Source organism: Abramis brama (genome assembly GCF_963993115.1).
Source record: "Abramis brama genome assembly, chromosome: 10".
NCBI lineage: Eukaryota > Metazoa > Chordata > Actinopteri > Cypriniformes > Leuciscidae > Abramis > Abramis brama.
The window spans coordinates 42,727,217-42,749,799 of NC_139972.1; the positions used below are offsets into that span (position 1 = coordinate 42,727,217).

Consider the following 22,583-nt stretch of genomic DNA (forward strand, 5'->3'; position numbering starts at 1 on the left):
CAGGAGGCGTTTGGAGTTTGTTTACAATAGATGGATGCACGTTTTTGAGCTTCAATCTGTTGGTTGCAATCCACTGCCATTAGAAAACTTGGAAGAGCCAGGATATTTTTTAATATAACTCCGATTGTATTCGTCTGAGACAGGGGTCGGCAACCCAAAATGTTGAAAGAGCCATACTGGACCAAAAAAAAAAAAAAAACATCTGTCTGGAGCCGCAAAAAATAAAAGCCTTATATAAGCCTTATAATGAAGGCAACACATGCTGTAAGTGTCTATATTAGCTTTAATAGCCCCCTAGTATCAAAATGATAAGTAGGCAACAAATACATAATGAGCATTCATGATTAAATGTTTATTTTCCCTGTAGCGCATCCTGGAGAGAATGACGCACCACGTGACTACTCTGCTGTACGATCGTGCTTTAAGTTTAACTTCCATTATAATTTTAATGTATTATGTTTCGTTTTATTTATTCGTGTATTATTTTAACAACGTTGAAAAACTTTAACCCTTTCACACGTAAGTTTAAAATATTCTGATTGACCCCAATGTGTAACCAGAGCCCGTCTACGGAGAGCCTGCCCACTCCCTATTAAGTCCTATTGTACCGAATTTTGGTTGTAGTTCCACCAGAGTTCCACTGGGGGCGATCGCCATGAGTGCAAAATGAATGGGAGTCTATGGGGCTAAACGGCTAAATTTGTCTCTTTCATCCGATTGCCGTTGAGAAATCTCAGGTTTGATTCTAGGTTTTGCAAGTTCAACATGGGTTATAGGTCGAAAGTTGAATGAACGAGTACTTATGTCCTTTCGATTTCTTACAAGTTGAGTTGTTGTTGCCCATAACACGCTAGCATTCTGCTAATGAACGCTGATTGGTCAGTGAAGGACTGATTACGACCAGAAATGCCGCTTGATGGCATCGTGGCATCCGAAGCGGGACCAGAAACAAACAAAACAAAAACTCTTCTAGCACGTGTATTTACCTGTGTCAGCTGTGTTGTGTGTTTGCCTGTGTCAGCTGTGTTGTGTGTTTGCCTGTGTCAGCTGTGTTGTGTGTTTGCCTGTGTCAGCTGTGTTGTGTGTTTGCCTGTGTCAGCTGTGTTGTGTGTTTCCCTGTGTCAGCTGTGTTGTGTGTTTGCCTGTGTCAGCTGTGTTGTGTGTTTGCCTGTGTCAGCTGTGTTGTCGATGCCTCGAGTGAAAAGAAAGTGCAGAGCGCGAAAGCACCAGAGTGAGTGAAGGATTGCCGTTAAGCAGTATCTCTGGTCGTACGATGTGTATGACGTCATTGACACTTTAAAAGACTTTTTAAAGCAAATAAGTGACTCTAAAAAATCTAACACCCCGCAATGTGTAATTCCTTTGCATCTCCTTTTGAATACAACATTCAAATTACTAGACAAAAAATGATATCCTGAGAAAAGTGGATTTTGATGTGTATAGCGCCATAGACCTCCATTCATTCTGCACTCGTCCTGTGAGCGCCCTCATATGGAGCCAGAGTGGAACTGCAACCAGTTTAGAAGCCGGAAGTTTACTGAGAGTGAAACTTCTCCCCTTATTAGACATTCTCTGGTGTAACTTTATGGTTTCCATGGTGACGCGTCATTGCTTGTCACGTGACACACCGCAGCAACAACAGAGCTGAATGAATGATGATCTGCTTTTATGTCATTTTTCCTTTTGTATTCAAAATATTCACAAATTTGTTAGATATGGCATGAAATATCTGATATTCCGATTGTCAAATATATGCAAGTGGAAGTGTTTTGTTGTTTAAACACCTTTATAACGATCGCGTTAGTTGAGCTGTATGCGTGATGGGCGCCACCATCTTAGTTTGTGCCGCAGACGCAGTTCAGAGAATCGGATCTGTTGGATTTACAACACGTGAATTCATCCACTTCTCCCGAAATACATAAAAGCAAGTGGCTGGTGAACTGGGAGAAGAATAGAGTAAACTTTAAAGTTACTTACACAATGTTTATCTGATATGAATTAAACGTGTCTAATTATAATGGAAAGGATTATTATTGCCTCTTCCTTTAACATCAGTGTGTATTTTACAAACTCTAAATGTATTGTTTTTTTAGTACTTATATGTCTGAAACCTAAAATAAACATTATGTGGTTGAAAACACTGAAAAGTTGTGCTATATGACAGCTCTGAGCGCGCCTGTCTCTGGCTCAGCGCCAGCCAACGCGTGAGAGCACATTTTAATTTAGCAGTTGATCACGTCATGCACTGACCGTTCTAATCACACCGATGTGATCGTACGTGCGAAAGGGTTAGAATGTTTGTCATGTTTTTCCTCCTACAGAAATTATATTAAAACAAAATAGTTTTTCGATTTTCATATTTTTGAAAAAGCTCCAGGGAGCCACTAGGGCGGGTTGCCGACCCCCGGTCTGAGAGAAGGAAGTTATATACACCTAGGATGGCTTGAAGGTGAGTAAATCATGGGCAAATTTTAATTTTAAAGTGAACTAATCCTTTAATCAGCAACGCATGCAACGAGATGCAGGTGCACAGAGGCGGGCCTAAACAATACAACTCAGATAGAGAAAATAGCAGAGTCATGACGTCATGCAGGAGAAGAAACACTCTCAAGGCACAGGCCGTAAAGGCGGGCATACACTGTGCGATTTTCGTCCGATTTTGAGCCGAAATTCTGACTCGTACGACTCTTTTTCGGGTCGGTTTTTTTTAGTTTTCACAATTTTACAACCCATTTTACAAAAGAGACAGGTTCTGGGTGAAGCTAACAGTGAAAGCAAACTAGAAAAATTATACAAACCCAGTGAAACTAAGAAAATTAAATTAAACAATTACCTAGCCCTGAGAAAGGGCATGTTATGACACTGACTACGTTTACAAGCTGTCAATATTCGGGTTATGGTCACTATTTGGGTTTCTGAAACATTCGGAATAACCCGTTTACATGCGTGAGCAGAGAGAGTTTCTCCTGTATACATGGAATTTGTAATCAATTGGCAATATCCCGATGTAAACGGCGACGCACGGTTAGCGTCTGGACGTACGGACAACCTTAAGACGCAATATGCGTCATTTCCGATTCTTCTTCATGTATCCAAAGACAACAACAACAGCAGCAGCGGATAATGAATAGTTCGGGGCAGATAGCGATCGCCTTTGTTTGCGCTTTCCTCCTCGCTCCAAAAGTGTGGTGCTGTGCTGCGTCTCGCCATGTTTACCTCTACTTCTTGTTTACTTCCGGTATACTGCACGCGGGTTTTTGTATGCGCCGTCTCTACTCAAAAGACCAAGATTCCTTGCGAATAGAACATGCGCAGAACACAAATCAATGTTCCTTTTAATGGGGATATGCCGATACACGTTTACATGACCAGATATTCGGGTTAGAAAAGGGGTACCCCAGGGATCATATTCGGGTTTTTAAAAACCGGGATATTCGGGTTTTTGCCTGTGTTTACATGGCCATGCGCAACCGGGTTATTGCTAATATTCCGGTTTTGAACGGGTTATTGGCTGCATGTAAACGTAGTCACTGTCAGTTCCTTTCTTGTGGTAGATCTCAAGAGTGTACCTGTTGAGCCATTAAAGCCAATGCATCAAATGTTGGTTGTGGTTGTACAATTTTTTTTTTTTTTTTTTTTTTAAACAACGGATTGTGATCCGTGTAGACGATAACGGGAGTATGTATCCAACATACAAGTCGAAGTGCTGCAGTGCAAGCAACATAGCCAGAGTCTCTTTTTCAATAGTAGAATAATTAAATTGGTGAAAATTAAATTTAGCAGCAAAATAAGACACTAGATGTCTTAGACTAGAACTCTTGCCCTGTAGAGTGGGTACAGGGTACGAAAGGATAGCGGTCTCTTTTTCGTCCACAGGACATACTTGACCGTTCCCAAACTGTTTTCCCAAATACGTGACGGAAGCTTTTGCAAAGTCGCATTTCGTCAAGTTTAATGTTAAGGATGCGGCTGCTAATCGACTAAAAACATAGTGAAATGTGATATGCCCACGTAGAGGAATAAATGACTACATCATCTAGGTAGATGTTAAAAACATAGACATTAACCTTTGAAACGTATCGGGCGCGTTTTGTAGTCTCAACGCCATCCGTGTATACTGAAGGAAGGAATCAGGAGTCACGAATGCAGAAATCTCAGAGGCGCGCTCAGTCAGTGGCACCTGCCAATAGCCTTTTAAAAGATCTAGTTTAGTAATGTACCGAGCAGTGCCAAGATTATCAATACAATCCTCTATACGCGACAATGGAAATGCATCCGGTACAGTAACAGAATTCACATCAGTGCAGAAACGGAGTGACCCGTCAGCTTTAGGCGCTAAAATGCATGGTGATCTCCAGGGGCTATTGCTCTTTTTAGCAAATCCATTCGGGACTAGATATGCCACTTCAGACTAGTGTTGTCAAATGTACCGACTTCGGTATCAAGTCGGTACTGAAATGTAAAAAAATGTGACGCTTTGAGCAGAATCGTAAAACACCTCTGATTGGCCATTGTGTACACGAGCTCATCGTATTTGTGTGTGATTGGCTACAATGATCAGCGCACGTGAGCGTTTGAGAGCACACGGAAGTGTTTGAAAGTTGCTGTTTTTAAAACAGGAGCTTTAGAAAGCACAAGCAGGTGTCAATCAGCGGACCTGCTTTCAAACGCTCCCGTGTGTGTCTGTGTAAGCGCTCGCTGAAGAGCGTTGATGTATATACATTGATATACATTGATGTATATTTACAACATGTTTTTGAAGCGCTGATCCTTGTAGCCAATTTTGTAAGTTTTGAACAAAAGCGTCTTTTAAATATATCCTAAAATGTAATAATAATAATAATAATTATTATTATTATTATTATTATTTAAGTTATAAATGAACTATAAACAAGTTAACTTAGTAATACAGTAATATGTTTGTCATCAAATAATTTATCAATGTTTTATTATTATAGGCTATAACCTAACCTTCTACAGTTTTGGATAAAATAGGCCTACATTTTTTGCATAATTTTTGCTTAAAAATAAAGCATTCATAAATTATTTTATGATAAACATATTACTGTCTTAAGTGAACTCATTTATAGTTATTAACTCAAATAATATTATTATTATTATTATTATTATTATAATTATTAATATTATTACATTTTAGGCTACATATTTTGAAGACGCTTTTGTCCAAAACTTACAAAAAAATGAACAAAGCAATTCGTCAAATATCAGTCATAATACAGTTTAGAAAATAATAATAAATTGCTAAGATTATATCACAAATAAACAAAAGATTTTGATGCATGTCATTCATATTAAATCGTATATTCCACCCCGCTACAATTGAGAATCACTTTAAGCATTCAGACGTATGTCAATTTGATGTATTCCACTTAATATTCAATAAAACAATATACAATAAGATTCGTTAACAACGTGTTCTTCTAAAATGAGGGCGAGTCACAAATCCGTGAGTACAGTTTACAAACCCGTGGGAACGGATTGCGAAAGCGTGGGCACGGTTTATGAATTTGTGGGTACAGATTGCAAAAACTGAAGGCACGGTTTACAAATCTGAGAGCGCGGATTAGAAACTCGTGGGTACGGTTTGTTAAACCGAGGGAACAGTTTGAGAATTCCAAACCGTCGCCACAGATTGTTTTTTTTTCCCTACAGGTGACTTCCCGGGCTCCGTAGATTATAGAATATTGCATTAATAAATATTCATAGTAAAGTGTTACTTGGTTAAATAAATTCACATACTGAGATCAGTTTTATTCAGCTGTTTTTTTTTTTTTTTTTTTGAGCCTCCTCAGCTCACAGTCCAGCTCCTTTAGTGAACAGTCTAGTTCAAGACTCCTTTAGTGAACAGTCTAGTTCAAGACTCCTTTAGTGAACAGTCTAGTTCAAGACTCCTTTAGTGAACAGTCTAGTTCAAGTCTCCTTTAGTGAACAGTCTAGTTCAAGACTCCTTTAGTGAACAGTCTAGTTCAAGACTCCTTTAGTGAACAGTCTAGTTCAAGTCTCCTTTAGTGAACAGTCTAGTTCAAGACTCCTTTAGTGAACAGTCTAGTTCAAGTCTCCTTTACGCCCGTTTCACACATACTCCGTGTGCAGTGCGTGTTGCAGTGCGTATGCGGTGCGGAAGCATGATGTGCCGATGTGCCAATGTGCTTTCACACATCACGCGTTTGCAGTGCGCTACTGATCCGCAGTTTCTGTGTGCCACAAATTCAAAATGGGTAATTAATTTTGATTTTAAATCCAAACGTTAACTCTGACATTGTTAAAGACATTTAAAACAATATGAAAAGTTATTTTAATCATTGTGATTCTTTGTTTTATATGTAGTTCGATTTGTTGACAGAAAAAAAGCTATCGCGCTATATCTGTTTCTAAAAAGGAGAAGAAAGAGACGCATTTGGGTTCACTCAGTCAACCAGCGCAGGATACAGTTTGGTGCTTATTACCATCTTGTCTCAGAACTACGACTTTACAGTGACCGGCACCTAAAGTACTTTCGGATGAGTGCCGAACAGATGGATAATGTTCTTTCTTTGGTTGGAGCAGACATCACAAGGCAAACCACAACTTATCGTCCGTCCATCGAACCCAAGCAGAGGCTTGCTGTTACACTCAGGTAAGGACAGATTTTGTACACATTAATTACATTTAGCCTATAAATTAATAAATATAATGCTATATGTTTGTTTAAAAAAAAGTGTACTTAAAAAAAGTAAATATATATATATGTGTGTGTGTGTGTATATATATATATATATATATGAAGAGTTTGGTTCCAAAACGCGATAAACGCCATTTTAAAAAAAATTGAGTTCCTGCAAAAATCAGTATTGTATAGGGTCAGTATTGAAAAGTCAATTTTAAATTTTATGTAAAATGCGATATCCGCCGTGTTATTCTGTCATGTTTTCTCCCTTTCTTTCCAAACCGCGACAAACGCCAGTCTCCTTTCTCTGCAGAATGAGATAAATCCGCTCTCAACCAATCACAGCGCACTATACCACGCACTGTAAACAGTAACTGCAGCGCTTTGAATACACCCGGCATCCTAGTTTTTCCTATCTACTTTGTACTTTTTGATCAACAATCAAACAAAATCTTTTATAATTTTGACGGCATTGATGAACCTGTGGTGGTTTCTGCGGTAGGGAAGAAACGTAAGCCATCGAAATCTAATCATTTACGTGAGGAGATTAAGAAGACGAGGCGCGGGAGGAGGAAAAATGCCGGCTGTTGCTTGTTCTCACACGACAGCATCAAACTTCTATCACGCTGACACGTTGAACCCAGGGGATCTTTTGAAAAACTTTCAGTTGTTTTACTCAAAGTCAACGAAAACCGAGCAGGACTAAGCCGTTTTACAGATGATCGCCGTCAAAAAAGTTCAGGAGGTATTTCCTAGCGATAGCTGATTGAATGTATTTTTAGTCCAGTGCCTGTAACATTAATAAGATATTGATCGAGTTCAGGCTGTCATATGTGGATGGATCAACTTATTTTGTTGTGTATTTTCAACAGTTTCAATATGAAAAATAACTTTTATATTGATTCAATGGATTAATTGCATTTGGGGGAAAAAAGTGTTATGAATTTATTGCATTTTGGGGAAAAAATGATCAGTTTTTATAATAAATCTTTGAAAATCAAAATCTGGATTTAAATTTGTTTTGTTATTATAACCTAAATATGCTATGTGAAAGTTTGAAACAGAAAATAGCGTTTTTCATCTTGCCAAATTCTTGGTAAAGAAAACACATTTTTACTCAAATTAATCAAAATGGATTTATCGCGTTTTGGAACCAAACTCTTCATATATAGTACATGAAACGCAATATATATTTAAATATCTTTATTAAGTACAATATCCAAACATTACAACTCAGTCATGCATGCATGGTAAAACTATATACATATTATTAAGAGTAATAAAACACTTTAGACCTAAAAAAGAACATTAAAGTAATAACTTATTGGCATAATTTAAATGAAAAAAAATATTACAAAACAATAAAACAATAAAATAAAACAATTAAGTGTAGTGTACAACTAAATACTTTATAGAGCTAAGGGAACTGATGATAAACAGGAGAGGAGTCCTGTTCTGATCCGTGCTGATGGTAGGATGTAGTTCGGGAAGGTGTTATACGGTGGAGGTGATGGGTCTGGACTTCATGGCAGGAGGTGGTGGGGTGGATTGGCTGAAATCCTGTTGTCTGTGCGGGCTGGGTACGTGAGAACACAGGGCCGGCTCGTGTGTTTTGATGGCGTTGATTTTCGTCCTCTAACTCCATAGTTGCTAGGTAGTTGAGGATATGGATTTGTGCCCTATTTTGGTTCCGTGGATGAAGCCTGTTTAGTTTAGGCACTAAACTGAGGGCAAAATAGTACATCTCATCCTCCTGTCTTGGTACATGAGGTGGAGCTGTAGTTGTTGGCTGAGTTATAATATCCAGAAGCTGTTGTTCTGTTGGACTTGGTGATGCAACTCTTCTCCTTTTTTGTCTCTGTCGACCTTCATTCATTATTGCCTGCACTCTGGGATGGGCAGGGGTGTCAACTATTTGTGATGATAATGGAGGAGTAGAGGTGGTTGGGGGTGGAGTGGGTGTTAAAGATATTTGACTTTCCAGCGCAGGTGTTGCAGACCTTTGTACAACGTTAAGGGGACTGTATGGTCTGCTTAGCTGGCATATCTCTGGATCCACATCCTCCTCAGCCAAACTCATATCCACTGGTTCATCCTCTAGCTGCAAAGTGGTTTTTGAACTGAAATAATAACAGGCATTATTAATTTACATTTACAATGTAATATAATAACAACAAATCAGTTATGCATTTTGAAAACATACTGTATAACAATATTCCAAAAATAGTAATACAAAATTATTTAAACAACTCTTGTTTTCCCTAATTAATTGTTGAGTTATTTTGTAGACATTACAAACATACTAACCTTCTGGCCTGCATATGTGGCAACAGGAAAGACATCACCCGTTCATATTTCCACTCCTTCACAGTGCCACCAGCAGAACCACTAGGCATTTTCTTTTGCTTTTTATTCCTTACAAAGGCATCTCTCAGTAGTCTCCATCTACGCTTGCATTCATTCACTAAAAAAAATTCCATTTATATTTTAATACATTGTTGTTTCTTTTGTTCTCAGATACCTTGGCACAGGGGAGAGTTTCAGCAGCCTAGCATTCCAATATAGGCTTGGGATAAGTACCGTGGCTGAATCTGTCCACATGACATGCAGAGTTATTGAGAGGCATTTGGATGGCGTCCCAGTTCCCAAAACCAACTGAGGAAATGTGGAGAAATATTGCCACCCAATTTTGGGATAAATGGAATTTTCCAAATTGCATAGGTGCAATTGATGGAAAACATGTCACCTTAGTGTCACCAGCACATTCTGGGAGCTTGTATTTTAATTACAAGGGGACATTCTCTATTGTTCTCTTAGCGCTGGCAGATGCTGAATACCGATTCACTTTTCTACAAGTGGGTGACTTTGGTAGAACAAGTGATGGAGGAGTATATAGTGGTTCAGCACTTGGAAGAGCAATGGAGGCCAACAAGTTGGCTGTGCCAGAAGACTGCCCTTTGCCAGGGTCTGGGGCACAAGGTCCGATGCCATTCACCATGGTGGGAGATGCTGCATTTCCCCTGAAGACATATCTGATGAGGCCATTTCCTGGGAAACAAATTCCACAATGGCGCAGAGTGTTCAATTACAGATTGTCTCGGGCACGGATGGTTATTGAGTGTGCCTTTGGCATTCTTTCATCTAGATGGAGAGTGCTCCACACAAAGATGAACGTGAATCCGTCAAATGCTGATTCTGTGGTCACTGCAGCCTGCATCCTACACAACTACCTCCTGAATCCTTCAGAGAACCAAAGGTGGCTGGAGGAGTCAGAAGAAAGAGGTGAAGTGCTATCACGTGTGAGAAATGTAGGTGGCAACAGGGGATGCAGGGAAGCCTATGACGTACGCGAGAGGCTTTGCACTTTTTTCAACACCACAGAAGGCAGAGTGTCCTGGCAAGAACAGATGATCTAAGATGTGTATTAACCATCTCCAAATACAACTGTGTTGAGTATAGAAAACATTTTGAATTGTAAATAGTTTTACTTTGTGAGTGAAAAACAACCTGTGATATATTTTAGAAAGAAAAGAAAAAAGAAAAATAAATAAATAGATTTAACCACTTCTTGTCTCAGTTCTTTTGTAATGTAAGGACACCCATGTGTAATATATATAAAATATATTTTTTTAATAAAGTTCACATTTGTATTATATAATTTCAAATTTGAAAATATATTTATAATCTTCGGCATGTCAATAAAAATCTGTTCTTGCAGTTTGTCTTTGTAATTAAAACATTAATCTAACACATTATGTATGTAACAATGCAGATATTGTAATATATTAATTATTGTTAGTACATGTCACTTATCTACACCAAAATGATTATTTTTCCTCTACTGACAAGGCTGGCTGTACATATAAGGTTAGACATTTTGATTTACAATTAGATAGTTTTTACTATTTGTAAAATACAAATTGTAACATATTAGTATTTATTACTAAATGTATTGTAATTTTTATATTGTTATGTAATTATGTAATTTTACTCCCTTTTAGGATGACTTTTTACCATCTGTCTAGGGACTGCAGATGAAAAATAGCCTTTTGGCTACTTCTGGCATATTGACAGAAATGTTTATTATTAATATGCACTGTCCCAGTTATAGAAAAAAATTACAAGTGAATAAAATAGTAAAAATTATAACTATATAATTAAAACAAACTTTTAATTACACTGTTCAACATCTGTATATTCAAAACTAATTTAGATTTACTTATGAATTCAGACGTAGGCTACAAATATTCAGATGTTAATTTATATATTCAAACTTTCTATCAATATTTCCTGTTCAGCCCTTCATACATTAAATGTAATAATTTAATAAATTCGCATGACATGGAAGGTGACGACTAACAAAATAGATAAAAAAGGGGAAAAACAGTAAAGTATTCAAGTTTAAATAGAATAACATACAGCAATAATATCTTTGTATTCTAGTTTAAAAACAATAAATAACTTTCTTATATTCATTAAGATTATATCGATTGATAGTCAAGCAATGGAAAAATATAGGCCTATGTAAACAGAAAATGGCACTTGAAACAAACATTTTAAAACTTACCATCAACACCAATAGCCGAGGAAATTGCTTCCCATGCCTTTTCCTTGGCATTCAAATCTTTGTACAACATATTCTGCGGGTCATAAAGAATTTTGTGTTTTTCCACCTCCACGATTAGACGAGTGTCATCCATGTCACCTTCTTTTTGAGTACTTTTCTGTCCACCAGCCTGTCATGTGATTGCCTGCTGTGATGCGGGTGTTCCCCCCAAACCCCTCCCCAAAATATTTATTATGTATTTCTTGAGGGGAAAAAATAGTATTATCTGATCGCATTTTGCAATTGGGACTATACTGATTTTACTTTTTTTTTTTTACTTCTTGACCCTGTAATTTATTACCTGTATAACACAGTAACTGCAATTATAAATGTGTATATTATGAAATTATTCAGTTTCTTGTCAATCTATGTTTATTTTAATGTGAACAATGCGCTGCCACTTTAATTCACTGCGGTGCAGCACAGCAAAAATAGACTCGGTGCGGAAACGATCGCTGCACTGCTGTATACGCACCGCAACTGGAACGGATCGACGGACTGCAACCGCGTGCAGTGTGAAAGCTCTAACCTGTTAACATGGGTACGGAAAAAAAAACGCACTGCACACGCACTGCACACGGAGTATGTGTGAAACGGGCGTTAGTGTGCAGTCTAGTTCAAGACTCCTTTAGTGTGCAGTCTAGTTCAAGACTCCTTTAGTGTGCAGTCTAGTTCAAGACTCCTTTAGTGTGCAGTCTAGTTCAAGACTCCTTTAGTGTGCAGTCTAGTTCAAGACTCCTTTAGTGTGCAGTCTAGTTCAAGACTCCTTTAGTGTGCAGTCTAGTTCGAGTCTCCTTTAGTGTGCAGTCTAGTTCAAGTCTCCTTTAGTGTGCAGTCTAGTTCAAGACTCCTTTAGTGAACAGTCTAGTTCGAGTCTCCTTTAGTGTGCAGTCTAGTTCGAGTCTCCTTTAGTGTGCAGTCTAGTTCAAGACTCCTTTAGTGAACAGTCTAGTTCGAGACTCCTTTAGTGTGCAGTCTAGTTCGAGACTCCTTTAGTGTGCAGTCTAGTTCGAGACTCCTTTAGTGTGCAGTCTAGTTCGAGACTCCTTTAGTGTGCAGTCTAGTTCGAGACTCCTTTAGTGTGCAGTCTAGTTCGAGTCTCCTTTAGTGTGCAGTCTAGTTCAAGACTCCTTTAGTGTGCAGTCTAGTTCAAGTCTCCTTTAGTGTGCAGTCTAGTTCAAGACTCCTTTAGTGAACAGTCTAGTTCGAGACTCCTTTAGTGTGCAGTCTAGTTCGAGACTCCTTTAGTGTGCAGTCTAGTTCGAGACTCCTTTAGTGTGCAGTCTAGTTCGAGACTCCTTTAGTGTGCAGTCTAGTTCGAGACTCCTTTAGTGTGCAGTCTAGTTCGAGACTCCTTTAGTGTGCAGTCTAGTTCGAGACTCCTTTAGTGTGCAGTCTAGTTCGAGACTCCTTTAGTGTGCAGTCTAGTTCAAGACTCCTTTAGTGTGCAGTCTAGTTCGAGACTCCTTTAGTGTGCAGTCTAGTTCGAGACTCCTTTAGTGTGCAGTCTAGTTCGAGACTCCTTTAGTGTGCAGTCTAGTTCAAGACTCCTTTAGTGTGCAGTCTAGTTCGAGACTCCTTTAGTGTGCAGTCTAGTTCGAGTCTCCTTTAGTGTGCAGTCTAGTTCGAGACTCCTTTAGTGTGCAGTCTAGTTCGAGACTCCTTTAGTGTGCAGTCTAGTTCGAGACTCCTTTAGTGTGCAGTCTAGTTCGAGACTCCTTTAGTGTGCAGTCTAGTTCGAGACTCCTTTAGTGTGCAGTCTAGTTCGAGACTCTTTTAGTGTGCAGTCTAGTTCGAGACTCCTTTAGTGTGCAGTCTAGTTCGAGACTCCTTTAGTGTGCAGTCTAGTTCGAGTCTCCTTTAGTGTGCAGTCTAGTTCAAGTCTCCTTTAGTGAACAGTCTAGTTTGAGACTCTTTTGTACAGGGCCCTGACTGAGTCTGTTTCCACCTGAAACATAATTCCACCACAAACATGATCATTACAAGTTTTCTAGAGGCTCATCAAAATCACAAAAAGTTCCTTGACTTCCTACAAACACAGGACTGACTGTAATTTATGTCAAGGGTTTTAAATCCTTACACTTTTCTTCTGAAGCCCATTGAGGTAGAGGCCTCAGTTTCTGGAGCAGGTTCTGAAAAATCCTACAATAAAAGAGATGTGTAAGGGCCAGTCCCTTTTTATGCCACACATTCAAATGTTTGCCATAATAAAAAGCCCAGTGCATTCACATCAGCAACTCTGAGAACACACAGACAGAGTGTCTTCATCACTTCACCCTAATAAATAAAAATAGGCCAATGTAAAGCATAACTGTTGTAAAGCAGGTTATGTTTGGTGTTCTGTCTGCTGCACACTGACCTCTGTGTGGGAGACTGTGTGTGTGTGTGCTGGCTTCAACAGGGACACTGTATTTCCCTCTACTGCAGAACATACAGTCAGCCATATTTAAAACTTACAAAAAAGTAGTAATGTATTGCACACGTACCCAGTGTTACTTGTTTAGAGGAGCCAGCACCAGGGTCAGATTGTACAGCACCTGTAATCCCATCCATAATCGGCCGTCCCTTATTGCCTACTCAGAGCCAACTCCTCCGCCAGTGTATTCTGGTTTTCTGAATTTAACTCTTTATTTCTGTTTGCTGCAAACAAGTGTATGTGATAAAATGTTCACAAAAGTAATAAAAGGTTGTGGTAAATACTCACCACTTTGAATTATATTTTTATATTTTGTCTTTATCTGCTGCCAAGAACATTTGGAGTTGGGGTTGCATCTAAAAAATCTAAAAATCAATGAATATTAATCTTTCTTAGTACATACATGCACATTTTTTTATATATTATAAAAATAGGCTATATTACACATATAGGCTACACATACATATATACATACATCATTTTACATAAATATAGAACGTATTTGTTTAACTTACACATTAACAATCAGCAATCTTTCTCCAACAGTCTTCTCTTGCTTTGGCAGCAGAGACCGTATTGTTTCGAGCTTGAAATACATATTTAAATTCATCGTAATTCTGAATAATTATCTCTTGCTCCTCCGCAGAAAAATATATCGCTCTCGCTCTACCCGCAATTGGCTGTTCAGTGTCGACATCACTCTTTTATGTGCACGCGCGCGTGGAGTAATCATAGCTTAAGGATCAAAGCCTGAGTTGACAGAGAAAGTTGATGAGCTGCATCATGGTACCAATAAAGCCTGATTGCATCGGTTTGGTTTTGTCAATTCAAAACTAATCCTGTAACCCCGAGTTTGTTCAGCTACCTTCATGGTACAGGCCCCAGATGACAGATGAAGTCGTGAAGGAAGACAAAAACAATCAAGCTTCAGACAAGAAGCCACAGTGACTCCAAGTGGTTGGTAGGAGTATCCCTAAATGTATGACAACTTTATTTAACAATGTTAAATAAATAAACTTCTAAATTAAATATAATTAAGTATTACTCGTGTGTTAAAAGTGTCCCTATTATGCTATTTTAAAGGTTCCTAATTTTGTTTTGGAGGTTTTTTCATTATATAAATTGCAGTCTCTGCTCTTTTCTCACTGTGTCTGAAACGTTCGAATAAGGATTTGTTCTCTTGAGAGCTGTTCTGCTTTAATTGGTCAGACTCAATCTGTTGTGTTTGCACTGAAAAAAATGTTTGAAACTTAGAAAATGTAATTCATGTGGTAACATAAAAAATAACTGGCTTTACTGAGGCATTACTCTCAATAGACATAACCTGATTTCTCCAGCAAGGTAAATGTGTGTGTGTATGTATAGTGTGTATGTCTTTCCTGTAGCTCAAACAGTAGAGCGTTGGCGCTTTCAACGCCAAGGTCATGGATTTGATTCCCAGGGAAAGCAAGAACTGATAACAATGTAAATATGTACCATGAAATGCATGTACCTAGCATCTGCCAAAAGCATAAATGTAAATGTATAGGCCTATGTATGTGTATATATGAAGAGTTTGGTTCCAAAGCGCAATAAATGCTATATATATATATAAAAAAAAAAAAAAGAGTTCCTGCAAAAATCAGTATTGTATCTGGTCGGTATTGAAAAGTACATTTTTAATTTGACGTAAAATGCGATATCCGCCGTGTTATTCTGTCATGTTTTCTCCCTTTCTTTCCAAACCGCGACAAACGCCAGTCTCCTTTCTCTGCAGAATGCGATACATCCGCTCAACCAATCACAGCGCACCATTCCACGCATTGTAAACAGTCACGACGGCGCTTTAAATACACCCAGCTTGCTAGTTTTTCTTATATACTTTGTACTTTTCGATCAACAAACAAACAAAAACATGAATAATTTTGACGGCATTGATGAACCTGTGGTGGTTTCTGCGGTGGATAAGAAACTAAGGAATCGAAATCGAATCATTTACGTGAGGAGATTAAGAAGATGAGGCACTCTGGAGGAGGAAAAATGCTGGCTGTTGCTTGTTCTCACACGACACAAGAGAGGAAAGAAGTGGGCAAACTTCAAGCCAAGTCAGCTTCCCAATGAAAGCACAGTGAAAGAAGCAAAAAGGAAGGATGTGCTGAACTTGATCTCTGAAATTGGACTGCAAATGTGCCTTCTATGATAATGCACTCTCTCAGTCACAGACGAACGATGTAGACTGTGACAGTCATGAAGAGTAGCTGCCCACTGTGTCAGATTTCTTCATGAATGACAAGTTGTTGAATGATTTTACAAAGAATATTGGGTAACACTTTGGAATACTGTTTCTTACTGCATAACTAATAAGGAATTACTGAAGAACTAATAAGTAATTCTTTATTAACATTTAAGTCACTACTCACTTAAAAAAGTTGGGTTAAAATCGACCCAACAGCTAACCTAATGGTGGGTTATTTTAACCCAATAAATTAGGTAACTACTTTTACCCGATAAATTGGGTTACAAAAAACTAATTTGTTGGGTTATTTGGCCAAAATGATGCTTTAACCAACCTAGTATTATTATTATTATTACTATTATTGCCATGTAAATAACTCACAACTTCAGTATATTGACAATCCTTTATTTACATTCAATTAGACAAAATTAAATTAAAATTAAAGTTATTGTTTTAATTTATTTCCTAAAGGTAAGAAATTGTTTCAATAAATAAAAAAGGTGACAGTATGTTGAGGGAACACCTCCAGGCACAGAATATTAATGTTAAAATTAATTACTTTAGAATTATGTTTTAAGTTCTAAGAAACATGGAGCACAAAAACACAAATAAACAGTAGTAAACATTTTCATTAAGTTATTGTTGCAATTGCTTTCATTTACTTCCTTAAGGTAAGACATTATTTCAATAAATGAATAAATAAAAGTAATGCAATCATAAACTGCCTCATAAGGCGACAGTGTGTTGAGGGGACACATCTCCAGGCACAGGCTATTAACGCTAAAATTAATTTTTTTACAAATATGTTTTAAATTCTAAGAAACATGGAATACAAAAACACAAATAAACAAAGAAAACAAACCAAAGCTAGTCCAGCTTATCCAATTCTAAACTGCCTAAGTAGGCGACAGTGAGTTGAGGGAACTCCTCCTGGCACAGACTATATTGTGTGTTGTAGAAACTGCTAAACAGCTGCAGCAGGCTTTGGATACTCAATGTCTAAAACATAGAATAATTAAAGCATGTATCCACAGCTTGTACACACAACGACGAAGGCTTGTGAGCGCTTGAATTTATCCCCAAGCTGCAGGACATGAGGGAATTGCCTCTGTTGCTCCTCCTCCAAATATCGAATGATGTTTGTTCCAACCTTTAAATAGAATTTTGAAATGGTGAATATGCACACATGGATCAAATATTACCCAAAATGTGTTGTCATAAAATTTGCTAAATATTACAACTTGACATGAAAGTACACAGCTGTTGTGCAGGATTTTCTCACCAGAAGAAATGTTAGTCTGAACAGGAAGAAGATCCAAGGCTCTCTTCTCGCTCTTGCAGTATGAAAGGATTCGTTGAGATGCATGTCCCCAAATTTCAAAAAGTTTATCTTTGGCATGTGGGTATAAAATACCAAAGTCTTGAGCAATCTAAAAATTAATAAAGGAAAAAAGAAAAGTTAAAATCACACCAACACCTCATATGGTGCAGTAACAATGAAAGTGTGGACTTTTGTTTTTCAATATGAAAAAATCAAGTGGGATTCATTTTTTTAGGGCAGGACACAGTGATTTTTTTTTTTTTACAATGTCCAAGCAAACAAATGAATTGTTTAGGTTAGTATTAGTTGTTTATTAAAATTAATGCAAACTTAATTTTCTTATTATAGATTATACATTTCTTTACCATTCCAGGGGTGTCCAGAAGTCTTGGATACTCTTGTGTGATCTCTTTTAAAGATTTAGACCCGTTCTCTCTTATCCACTGTGCTCTGAAGATTGCTGTTCCTCTCATAAATTCCTCAATTTGACTAACTAGCTGCTTATTCTTTTTCAGCCACTCTGTCATTTTTGTTATTGTCTGCTTCACTGACTTGTGAATCTGCATGAATCAAACAGCATCAGAGTGATTAATATCACAACAACCTAAAGCAATGTTTGAAGAATATTAACAGGCCGATGTAACAGTTACTACTAAAATTTCCAAAATTAGGAGAACAGTTTCACATTGAACGACTTTGATCACAGCACAATTTAGATTTAAGGAATAAAAAAGGAATAAGAAAGAAAGTAGAAAGAAGAACGTTAATAAGGTTTCAGCACCTTTGGTTAAATTTGTCTTATACCTGGCAATAAAGTAATCCTCTCAGTCACAGTAGCTCGGCGCTCATAGGTTCGTGACCTCTGTCTAGATGTTGAACTGTGCCTGTGGAGGCGTTTCCTGATGTTACGGAGTCGTTCCTCCAGAAACCCTGTGGCCGGATGGCAGTATCACCCTGGTGTATACCATACCTCCTAAAACATCTACACAAATGTTAAATGGATAGTTTAACAAAATGCGAACCATTTTCCTTCGGTCTTCAAGACATAAGTTGTGGTTTTGTTCCAAATTGGAGAGAATAGAAAAACCCATGTGTGCTTCCCTCTAAAATCTGTCGTATATCCTTAATGGAGAATTTCTTTTTTCTAGAATTACACATCAGCATAACTTCATAATGCTAGAGAATTTCAGATGTCAGAGAATTTCAACATCACTGATGAAGGTCTCTATAAAGTGTGTATTTGTAAGGTATTTTACAAAGGAAATTGGTACTAAGACTGAACTATTAGGTGTATTATGCCTCGTTTCCACTGAGCAGTACGGTACGGTTCGGATCTGTTAACCATGATCTGGCTAGCGTTTCCACTGCCAACAGTACTCTTACTTGATAGGCGTGGTGTTTCGATCGACGTCATTTTCGCGCGAAGAAGAACATAGTAAACTACAATGGATGATATACAGCAGATCTTGTTCTTGCTCCTCGACATGTTTGTCACAAGAAGACAAGCGCCGACATTAGGCTTTTCTCAATATCAAGTACGCAAAGTTTGTACTTGCCATGTGCGACTCCTACATGCAAATGGTACAGCGCGTTCTTAAAAGCGTCACTCAGCTCGCTCTGCTACTCCGGTTATCTCTGTTAACTTACTCAGTATGTAACGTTACATTTTAAGCAACAATAAAACGAAATATGTTATAAAACACCACTCTGCCTCTTTTCGTTTCATTTAAATAAATTAAACATTATAGGGACACAAATGTGGTTCATGCGTAACGCATATTGATTATTCACTGCACGTTATACGTTATTCTATTTATAACAAAACGAAATTTAAAACACAACCCTAACGTTACCTCTTTTCGTTTAAAAAAATAAATAAAATAAACATATTCCAGGCAATATATGCATTTGTACAAATGTTGCAATAAACATCAGTGATAATCTTGTAATAAAAAATGACAAGAAACCATATTTCTTTTTGTAAAATTTCAGTTTTATCAATAATAGCCTATATAAAAGTTTAAGTAAAGTACAAGAAGCTATACAATAAGAAATAAAGCAAACAATTCAGTCAAATATCCAAATGCAGCGCTCTAGTCTAACATTACAACAGTAAAGTTAAATACAAATAACGTTAATATGAAACTAAACTTAGCCCTCAGCCAAAACGATTGACAGGGAACTCATTATATTCACGAGACCAAAGATCGCCCGTTAGGTCTACACAAAACGAATTATATCTTATGTTTAACCACTACCGTCGGAGTCAGCGACGAACGCCGAGAACTAGCCGAGGAAAGGCTCATCCAGCCGGGAAACATGAGCGCCGAGCGCCCGCTGAACGCATGGATCACACAACCGGGGAAAAAAATAATCATCTTTATAAATAAACCACAGATTTGAGCTTTAAACAACTACATTCTCGCCTGAAAAACTCTTAAAATTACATTTAGTGATACAGTACCAGTAGTATTATATTAAACTGTATATTAAAAAATGGCGCTTCTTATGTTGTCATTCCCCTTGTAGCACGCGCAAGTGACGATTCTCTGTCAACCAATCAACGTCCTGCAGTGAGTCTAGCTCCTACTTTTAGTACCGTACCACTGTGCTAGGAACCCCAATGGAAGGGTACCTAAAAAGTGGTACGGTACGGTTCGGCATTTTGGTACCATTCACAACTTTTGATAGTGGAAACGCAAATAAATGCGTACCGTTCCGTACCGTACCGTACCGCTCAGTGGAAACAAGCCATTAGGTGATTGTAACATAAACTGGGCTGAGAAAGCAAGCAGGAAAAAACTCAAAAGTAAAGTATTTAAAAATAAGGGAAAAGGAAATACGTACAAATGAGGTTGAGTTTTCCACAATAGTCAGTGTCACAGTAGGAACTTCGGTTATGGTAGGCACCTCGGTGTCACTAGCATTGTTTTCAGAGTGTTCTTCTGTCTGTATGTATAGAAAAGACATTCTGGTTTTTAATTCCATTTACAATATACTTTACATAACCAACTAAATAAATAAAAAATATTAATAATTGTACAATACAGCTGCTGTAGATTACCAACCTAACATATGCCTTGCAACTGATTACTGTACCACACCAAGAATTGGCCTTTTAAAATTATAATAACAAACCTTAAAATTGTAATATATACATATAACCTATGGTAAAGTGTGTATGTCTAGATGTACAAGAGGCTTCTATTTATAACATGTATTTAATAAAGATGTACTGATAAGGGGAAAAAAGTAAAAGCTTGTACGACTCATTTAATGTAATAAAATAAATAAATAAATACTGCCTTAAAAACGTCTGTAGCGCAAGGGTTAGGTTTAATATTTCGGTAACACTAAGGTTCATTAGTTAACTACATTAGTTAACATTAACTAATAATGAACTGCACTTATACAGCATTTGTTCATCTTTGTTAATGTTAATTTCAACATTTACTAATACTTTATTAAAATATTGTTAACATTAGTTAATGCACTGTGAACTAACATGAACAAACAATGAACAGCTTTATTTTCATTAACTAACATTAACAAAGATTAACAAAAACAGTAGTAAATGTATTGCTCATTGTTAGTTCATGTTAGTTAATACATTTACTAATGTTTAATAAAGGAACCTTATTGTAAAGTGTTACCAATATTTCTAAATGATTATCTGGCACTGAACTGTAATTCCACATTACAAGATGACAAATTATAAGAACATTGAAATTTATTGCAAAAAGTGTTGAAAACATGTTTTCAAAAAAAATAAATAGCTGTAATAATCTATAATAGCTGTATAATATTTATAAATAATATAAAACAGCAGGTTAACACTGTCATAAAGAAAGCATCGTTTTAATTCCAAAAGTTTTACACCAAATTACAAAAGAAACTGACCAAACATAACAGATAAAACATCAACAAATAAAATAATATGTATGCACTCCCAAGGCCTGAACTTCAACCCTGCCAATGTTTCTCTAACACACATGAACAAAAGTTACTTTTGTTTTTGACAAAGGTCACCGAGCAAGCCAGTTTTCTTTTTTTGCTCAATGACACTTCGAAGTGGCTCCTTCATGCACATTTCTGTGCATTGTTCTGCAAACTGTGATAGTTTCTGGCCTCTATGAAATGTTTCGCGCAAGGTCTTGTAGGCTTCAACGTCACAAGCCTCTTGCTCAGCTATCGCTGCAGTATCCACCATTGTTTTGCGGTCAACCCCACACTTGTGGTATTCCAGCGTTTGGTGATTCCCTGTTCCAAGAAATGCAGGACCTTTTTATATCTTTGAATTGCATGCTCTGGAAGAAACACTGGGAGAGAACAAAGGTGCATGATTGGTAAGTAACTCAAATAAGACTATATTTCAAACACACACACACACACACACACACACACACACACACATACTTTTACTTTTTCCTAACAATAAATAATTTTCATGATATGATGAAAGACTCTCGATAGGATTCAATACAATGCGATACAGTTATCAAAACAGTGTCCCAAATAGTGTGCTTAAACTTGAATGTATTGTAAGAAATGTATTTTAAATATTAAATGACACTATACTGAATGCCATTTGACAGCAGAAAGAAGAACTCTGAATAATGTGGAAAATCCAGGTCACATCAGATGTCACACAAACTTTTGTCATTTTTTTCAATATCATTTAAATATCAATATCATTCAGATAGAGCTCACTGCCACAGGTGGAACGACCCCCATCGGGTCCTGATCGAATCATTGAGTCTGGGATTACATGAACAAAGTTGGTTACACCAAATATTCATTTAGCTTTCTATGATGTTAATTCAGAAGTGGAAACTATTTATGGCAATGTTTTTGGTAGACATTTTACAATTTTTTTTCCAGTACTTTAGGACACCATTTTAAGTATAACATTGATGATGGCATAGTTATTATGACAATGACAACATACCACTCCTGCTTTTTTTTCTTTTTCTTGATTTGTGGGGTGAAGACGGAACAGATGAATCAGAGGTGCAGTAAGAGACTGATTCATTGGAAGAGGATGAAGAGTCAACTTTATTTGACTTTTTTTCTTTTAACCTTTTTGTTCTCTTTATGCAGGTTGTCTACTTCATCAGAAGAGTCAGGGTTGACAATCATACTTCGCATTTGGGAGGAAGCTCCTTGCATCTCATCCTTTGTTGACAATGCTGACAAGAAATACAGAAATAAACGTCTTGGTTACACATTAGTTCCCTGAAGAACCGCTGCGTCATCGCTATTGGTTCCATACGTGCTTCACGAAGCAATCACGCAGAGGCGTTCCCACAGCGATGACGCAGCGGGAGTTCCCTTGAAAAGGAACTATGTTTCATTTTA

The 22,583-nt window shown here is 37.4% G+C and overlaps 1 protein-coding gene across 1 annotated transcript; it reads right to left on the minus strand.

Moving 5' to 3' along the window:
• Positions 1–8,084: 8,084 nt before the first annotated feature.
• LOC311090438 (uncharacterized protein) lies at positions 8,085–11,367 on the minus strand (the record flags this gene model as incomplete). The annotated part of the gene is made up of 3 exons (XM_084125695.1): positions 8,085–8,787; positions 8,975–9,131; positions 11,235–11,367. 3 exons carry the CDS (start codon positions 11,365–11,367, stop codon positions 8,085–8,087), a joined length of 993 nt encoding a protein of 330 aa, XP_083981821.1.
• Positions 11,368–22,583: the final 11,216 nt, after the last annotated feature.